At 36.5% G+C, this 8,071-nt stretch overlaps 1 protein-coding gene across 1 annotated transcript; it reads right to left on the reverse strand.

Annotated features, from left to right (window-relative positions):
* Window positions 1-273: 273 nt before the first annotated feature.
* Window positions 274-5,293, reverse strand: LOC145491853 (radial spoke head 1 homolog). The gene is made up of 6 exons (XM_081471135.1): window positions 5,237-5,293; window positions 4,976-5,089; window positions 3,616-3,721; window positions 1,950-2,083; window positions 1,452-1,544; window positions 274-762 (listed from the first exon to the last, which is right to left on the reverse strand). Exons 1-6 carry the CDS (start codon window positions 5,291-5,293, stop codon window positions 670-672), a joined length of 597 nt encoding a protein of 198 aa, XP_081327261.1. The 3' UTR covers window positions 274-669.
* Between the last annotated feature and the right edge of the window lie 2,778 nt (window positions 5,294-8,071).

Genomic DNA, 8,071 nt, shown 5'->3' on the forward strand with positions numbered 1-8,071 from the left:
ATAAAACATTACAGCACTCCAGTGTAGTCAAAAAATAGTAGACTAAAATCAGTAAAGTGCACAAAAAATTGATTGCCCCACAGTAGGTGTACGTCTTTAATAAAAATCCTTTATATTTCACAATTATTTACCAGGACTAAGCCTTCCTAGGACTGGTCTGGAGTAATGGAAGTCATTTACAAGTCATTTAAACTCCCTTGCACTGGAATGATTAAACAAATATGACACAAAACTAACATTGTGTTGTCATGGAGTGTTTCTGTTCAACTACTATGTTTTAGTTCACCCCTACGAACCAAGGGGCTGTAAATCTGGTTGGCATGTCCACACTGGAACCTCTATAATTTGCACCTCATCTCTTGTAACAGTTCTCTACAAACAAGCAATATATAAAATTATTATTATCATTGCTCCTGTCAGGTGAGGCCAGACACTATTCAACTCAACACATGACTTATGAATTGAAATGCAGTTTGAATGTTGAATCATTCATTTCTACAATGGAATATTGAAGCAAAGAATGAAATCAAATTCCCATTAATAAATTCATTACTTTGTTATAGGTAGGGATGCTTTCTTGTCTTGACTGTAAAGTCTGTAAAAAATAAATTTCTCCCACCCAAACTGCCAGCTATGCAGGCTAATTGTCTACATCCTGTTTGATTTTGATTAAATTACATCCAAAAATACCTTCTCTTTGATGGTGTACTCCCCATGTTGCTCAACACCAAAGTCAAAGACATATCGTCCAGGGCCATAGGGCTACCAAGAAAAAATTACAACTCGACATTTTTATTGGAAGTTATAAAATATCCTGCAGAAAGAATTAGTCATTTTTCCCATCATCTTTACCAGTCTACTCTCAGAGTTGCACAAAACAAGACGGCTTTCAGTCAGGCTTTTAAGGGGAAAGAAAAGTGGCTGTCCAATAGGGTCTGTTCAAATGAGCAATTTACAAGGCAACATATGAAAATAAAACAATTTTCTTTAGAAAGCGACTGTCCACAGGACACCTGGGGCCTGTTTCTCGAAAGCCCCGCAAAGTTTTCGGGCCCAAAAAGCCATTTTTAATTAATCAGTATTTAAAGACAGAGAGGTGTACACGCCTGAAACTTCTTGTATGGAGTGGAACCTCTGTTTATACTAAGAATATGTGAAAAGAACAGCTCCGTAATAATAAGGTTTCAGATTTTGCTCTGGCTTTCCCTTTGAAAAATGGGTCGCTGGAGACCCATCTTCTATTTTGGCTAAAAGAAATACTTCATTTGTTCCCGTTCCTGTCCCCTGAACAACAGCCACAGGTCAACAACAAGTATGACTTGAATGCAGAGTAATGTCAACAATAGCCAGCTGCCAGTGAAAATCACCATCCAATTCATGATTTTAGCTAGCTATGTGTCTGGGTTATTTGCCTGTTTCTTTAGAAAAAGATGGAAAAACAAACTACTCACCACATTTTCGTAAAAGGATCCCAGGTAAACATGACTTGGTAGAACCATATTTCCTGGTCCATTAAGTTTTCCATTTATCCAGTTTCCATCATACTTTTAAACGAAAAGAAAAGAATTTGTATCGGTATGGATAACAACAAAGTAATTCAGGCACCTTGGAGGGGGGGGGGGGGGTAGGGATGTTGTTCCCTATGGTGGGCTTTACAGGAAGGCTCTGTCCATAAGAGATAGCTTTTTCAGGCTGGAGGTATGTTAAAAGGTAAAGATTTCACAAACTGAAGTACAGAAAAGGGTAAGGAAAGCTGTCATTATGGTATTTAAAAGCTGTCCAAGTTTAAAAGGAATGACCAGTAAAAACTTTATTTTAAAGATACATTGTATGTTGAACGAAAAACAAACAGAATGTAAGACATGAAAGAACTGCTCAATAGCTTAATTTCTGATCACCTCAAAAGCATAGTCATGGTCAATTTGTTTTTTAATTAGTGGATAACAAACTTTGAGTTTCGTTGCAGAGCATTGGTAGATTCCTTTTCCATGTCTTTTGTTATCTTTCCAGTCTCCTTCGTACACATCACCATTGGCATATTGATAAGTGCCCTTGCCACTGCGATCATCATTTTCCCACCAACCTTTAGAAATAATGTGCATTTAAAATCACTAAAAAATATAATTAAAATTGTACGAATAACATTAATGCTTATGGACCAAGAAACAGAAGATTAGATGCATTTGTTTAAATGACCTGATTTCAACAGGAATGTAGTGTCGTGACCAATCACATATTAGGAATTGGTTCAGAGTTATATCAGCAGGGCATAATGTATGCGCGGGTGTGTGTGTGAAACCAACATGTAACGGTCATTCAAGTATAAATTTTAAAAGACAAGTTATTTTATTTGCTGCAACTCTACAAGGATTAAGTTTATTAGATTTATATCACTAACTGGCACATAAGCATGCATAATTATTATATCTCTCAGTTAGTAAAACCATGCTGTTATATTGATCAGTTTAGCAGGCTGTATTCTCCTGTGTGGCCTGCTTAAATTTAAAGTTGTTTTTGTTGCCAAACTGTTTCGTGATTTATCGCCAAGTGTTTTTAACTTTTATGGCGGGTAAAAATTTAAAACTTCCTTTTACATTAAATTGTGTATTAAAGCGTGCAACATACAACTTAAAAACGATTTCAAATTGACTTGTTTTGCTTTCGAGGTGGGTCAGAAATTTGAAGCCATTCTGCATGAATAGAAATGGTTCCCGAACCTGTCAGGCACACAGTGGAGATATAATAAATATCTTACTAACCTCCTCTTCTCGGTCTGTAATGTAAGTTAGGGATCCTCATTTTCCCCCCTCGATTTATGCCCCACGCGCTTCGTGCTTGGGCCATAAATCAAAGGGGAAAAAACTAATTGTTCCATAACTTACAGTACGGGCCTTGAAGTCGGTTAGTAAGAGGTATTTATGAAAAACCGTGGTAGAATGCCTTCATTATCACTATTTGGCATAAATCAAACTACTATGCATAGTCAGCTTGTAAACTGGCAATTTGGCATTTTTAACCCACTGGTTATTTCTGGTTGGCAATACCCCTATTCAATTATAACTTTTAACTAATTGTAATCAATTTGTAAGAAGAAGGGTAAAATAAAGGATTGTTGTTGATGTCGTTGTTGTTTCTACCTCTACCACCCCTTGCTCCCCTTGTACTCCTGGCTTGTTGCATTAAACAAACCAAGAAACAGGGCTGCATAGTTAAAAAGATGATTAACCCAACTGATCCAGTACAGAGGCATTAAGGGGGTTATAATAATATGTTTCTGTCTAGTATAAGGACACAATCAAGGTTTTGCTCTCTCGTGACCAATTTTTTTTGTGGAGTTCCAAATTAGTCATTTTCAAAACTGAAGGATAGAAAATGTAAGCAAAACACTTAGCTGAAAAGTTAAAAAACTGAAATTAAAATTCCCTCTCACTATGAATTAGCTGAAATTTGCTTTACACATCCAGCCCAGGCATTATTCCTTACCTGAATGTTGCACTGCATATAAACAACAACAACAATTTTAATTGTACTCACTCAGCTAAAAATTATCGAAACATTTCAGTGCTTGTATTAATAGTTATGGCTATTTTATTCTAATTTTGTAGAAAACCATACCTTCATATCTAGAACCATCAGGATACTCAAATACACCAGAACCACTTTTTTTGCCTCGATCATAAAATCCCTCATATTTGGCTCCATTTCGGAACATGTACACACCCTGGGAAAAGAAATAAATCGTAGGTTATGTTCGTTTTTGGTGAATAAGCTTACAGTTCTAAGCTCAGATTTGTGTTACTTTCCTTTACTGCCATGCAGACATTTCTTTTAATGCAAGTTCTGAGAAATAATTAGTGTTAAATCCATCTCACGTACATCTTTGGCCTAAATATTCTGTATTCCATTAATTCCAGTTTCAAAAATTAGCAACATTCCTACCCGATATCCGGGACATTTGTTTTAAATATCCCACAATCCATTAATTTTTCCCAAAATATTCTGTATCGCGTTAACATTTAAGCTTACCTTAAAATGACCCGGAATCCCGAAAACCCGTGAGAAGATCTCATTTTAAAATCAAGCAAAAAAAAGTAATCAAGTGAAAAATTTGAACCACAAACGGCACTTTCCTCAAAATACATATCGTTGAAATTTACAAGTAAGACGACATCCGATAGGATTTCGAGCAATTTCCGTTTTTGGTGGACAAAACCCCTGTGCCAGAATGAAGTTAAGTATATAATAGTCCTTTTTAGGCCCAGTTCAGACGTCGTGCTTCTGCCGTGCCGAACTAAATTGCAATTAGGTTCGACTGTAGCACGGCAGGAAAACAACTCTGATTCAGACGTCGTGCCAGAGTCGATATACTGGTGCCTCGTAACAATTCTCCTCCTAACTCTCCGTGGGAACGCAATCTCTCCAAAATACATTCATATAATTTATGAATTTTGTTAAGCGCGGCAGAAGCACGACGTTTGAATCACTGCCGTGCCGGAGTCGTGTAGCACGGCAGAGCTTGTCGAACTTAATAGCTTGCCGAACTTAATTCAAAAGTTTGACTCAGACGCCGTGCTTCTGCCGTGCTTTTGTCGAACTTAATTCCTGAATTTAGTTCGGCACGGCAAAAGCACGACGTCTGAACTGGGCCTTACATTTTCTAAAAGCTAAAGCTATAAATAATTGCCTTAAGTAACACCAGAAACAATTTCCGATAGGAGCTCGAGAAAATGAATTTCAAAGTTCAGAGAAATTGTGCAAACAGATAAAATTTCATCATCAGTGTCATTTCATTTCATATGAACTTCAAAATTTGTTTTCGACATTTGGTGTTGTTAGACATGATTTCTTTTGAGAAGATATTAAGACAGTCGCACAGAAGTTTGCACTATGATGCAGATAAGTTAATCTTGTTTCAAAGTTTTTGTCCGGTTATTAGTCAAACTTGGTGGATTCGTTCTTAATTATTAAAGCTTACCTTTCCGTGTCTCTGCCCGTGGGCATATTTCCCTTCATAAATGTCGCCATTCGGAAGGACAGCTCTCCCCGTGCCATGTCTCTCTCCAAGTTCATTTCTTTCACCTTCATATTCCTTTAGAATTGAAGAAGGCCTTATCATTCCAAATTGAGAACTGGGGAAATCGGTTTACACACGTCTAAAATTTTTGCCGTCAATGTTCAAGCCGTAAGTATCTTCACTGGAGGGTTTGTAAGTACAAAAAAAGCTAAGAAGACTCACCCCTAAATCACTCGTCCAGTCTAAATCCTCAGAACCAACACCAAATATCTCCGACATGTTCAAAAACTACTGAAAAAGGTGTTTTTACTGTTTCGTGAGGTAATGAGTATTTCAATTTTTTTCAAATATGGCGGACAGATTTTTCGATAACCCGGATGCAGGACTCGTCACCACGCCACTTTCCTTATCCCTTTACTTTCTTTCGATGAACAAGGCCCCAAGTGAAACAAACTTCATTATATTAATGACAAATTTATTTAATCTGAACGTGCGAATTGAAAAGAGACAATGGTATAAGCCGGTGATCAGCCAATAAAAATATAGTTGACGTTAATGCTTCTGGTATTTAACGGAGGCTGGCAATTCTACGACTTCTACTGAAACTAGACGCTGCGTTGATCTGCATCAAGTACCTATCAAATGAGCGAGGAAATTTTTTCAGAGCAATTAACGGTGTACTGGGCTAGATCCTTATAGCAAGTTTCAAACATTTGTGAGTTAAAGAAAAATGGGAAAATTTGACTTATTAACATATTTAACGAAGAATAAGAGCGTGAATATTTCTGAAAAATTAATTCATCTCTCCCTAGCTATAGGCCAAGCAGGATGTTTTTGCGCAAGGTCAGGAACAACAACAACAAAAAATAGACAAACAACGATGTCGCCTCTTGATAAAACCTTAGTTATTAATATCTTCTATACGGGATGTTTATTTTACATCATACAAAACGTTGACTTTTGTACATTTTTACAAATGTCATTTTTCGTTTATAAATTTACGGCTTTGGCTTACATTGACATGCAATATTTACATAAGCTGTTTTCCGCTGGTTGATTATAATTACATTTGTTTATAGGGTTACGCAGTGCTGGTTGCTGGTTATATAGCTATTGAACTTCCACTATTTTCGATTTTCCATTGAATTTTTAGTTTTTGTTTGAATTGACTAACAAGTGGGAATTTTGCCATCATTTTACAGTCGTAGATATACTTCTTCATTAGTATTATGAAAATTTCCACCTCAGTAGACGTTGTAATCCTACGTGTAGTTATATTAAATTGGAATTTTTGTTCGTTGTTGAACCATATCTTCATTTCGTGGTAAAAGTCCTCGGCGACAGTGCACGGCAAGCCAGGAATGTGTGTTCGAGGGAATCGGCTGGACCTTTGCAAGAAAAAAAAACCTTCATCATCGAGTATAATTTTGTATCTTTTAAGTTCCTTTTTGGTTACTAATATCCTATGAAGTAGCTGAAAAGACAATTGTCTTAATTTATTGTCTGCCGCCATCTTTGAGCTGTTCTTAAATAAGTTATTTTATTTCTTGGCGAAGGGAGTATAATGTTTGGCCATGATTGAACTGATGTTGGTTCTTTTTCCCATTTCGCTTGGAAGAGAGAGTAATAACCCTTGTACCGTATTGTGGTCAAACGGATAGTTTTTCATTCGGCAAGCTGGTATACATCAGTTTCTTCTCTGATTGCTTCTAGAGGTTTTGTAATAGTCATAGCTTTTAATTTAAGACTTTTGGGAATTGCACAGAGAATTTGGCAATAATAAATGGAACTGACTTCAATGTTGTATTTGGTCTTGAATTCTTCATAAGATAGATATTTGCCAGTATTCTTAAGAAGTTCTTGTACAAAATATACCCTTCGCTCGCTCCAGGTTTTCTAATACAAAGATTTTCCTTCGATGGTGATATCTTTGTTGTTCCATATAATGAAGTCGCCTTTGAAGCAGTCATCCCTATATTGGTCTCGGAATTCACTTAAGTAATCAAAAAGTTCTAAGTAAAAGGGGGAAATATTGACGGTTGGCTAATTTTTTTTGTGTAATAGTTGCATTTCAAGAGAAACGGTAATCCTCCGTATCTATTGAAGTAAGCATTGGGAATTACTTTCCAAACATCACTGGATTCACATAGTAACCTGCCTATCCAACTTGATCGAAGTGCCTTAACAGTTTCTCTAACATTTGGAAATTTTAGACCTCCTCCACACGGTCTTTGACATAGTACGTTTCTTTTTATTCTGTCCTTTTTGTTTCGCCAAAGAAAGCTGAAGAGCTTTTCCTGCACTCGTTTAATAACTTCCTCTGGAACACATAGCATTGAGGCTAAGTACACTATTTTAGAAATCCCTAATGCTTTTACCAATAAAGTTCGTCCCGTAAGGGTGAGGTCCCGAGATAACCAAACATTTAGTTTGTTTCCATTTTTTGAATTTTCATTAAGACGTTTTGGTCGTTATTCTTATTATGATTATACGAAATATAGATTCCCAGTGTCTTGGTATAGGTTCATAAGTTATGAGTATTGCTAAGGGTTTAGCTTTGTTCTTTCTCTACGATCCAGTGCAGATAGCCTTGGTCTTCTTTTTGTTCCATTTAAGACCTGAGATTTGACCAAATTTGTTTATAAGCATTATTTTTTATAGTGATTCAATATCCTTACAGATAAAGGTCGTATCTTCAGCAAATTGGTTTAAATTGACTTCTGCATTATTTGTGAGCTTTATCCCCTTACTCTAGCTACTGTGACATATCGTTTGCGCCAGTAGTTCTGCGGATAGTATAAAGAGAATAGGGCTTAAGGAAAATTCTTGCCTGGGACTCCTCGATCAGGATACCTTAAAGTAATTTGTGACGTAACCGTCATTTAGTATTCCGCTTTCTACATCCGAGTTCGTCGCAGAGACCCAGTTCCTAAGGTGTGGACCGAAATTTAGATATTTTAACTTATTATGAAGGAATTGCCATTCTAACGTATCAAATGCTTTCTCGGAATCTATAAGTACCATAATTCCTGGAATTTTGTTTAGTTTAGTATATTC

This window comes from Orbicella franksi, chromosome 7 (assembly GCF_964199315.1).
Source record: "Orbicella franksi chromosome 7, jaOrbFran1.1, whole genome shotgun sequence".
In the NCBI taxonomy this organism is placed as follows: domain Eukaryota; kingdom Metazoa; phylum Cnidaria; class Anthozoa; order Scleractinia; family Merulinidae; genus Orbicella; species Orbicella franksi.

Coding starts and splice junctions, on each gene's coding strand:
- LOC145491853 (XM_081471135.1), bottom strand. CDS start 5,293: ATGTCGGAGATATTTGGTGTTGGTTCTGAGGATTTAGACTGGACGAGT. Junction 5,090..5,236: donor ACTGGACGAGTGATTTAGGG/GTGAGTCTTCTT, acceptor TCAATTCTAAAG/GAATATGAAGGTGAAAGAAA. Junction 2,084..3,615: donor TGATGGTTCTAGATATGAAG/GTATGGTTTTCT, acceptor TTATTTCTAAAG/GTTGGTGGGAAAATGATGAT.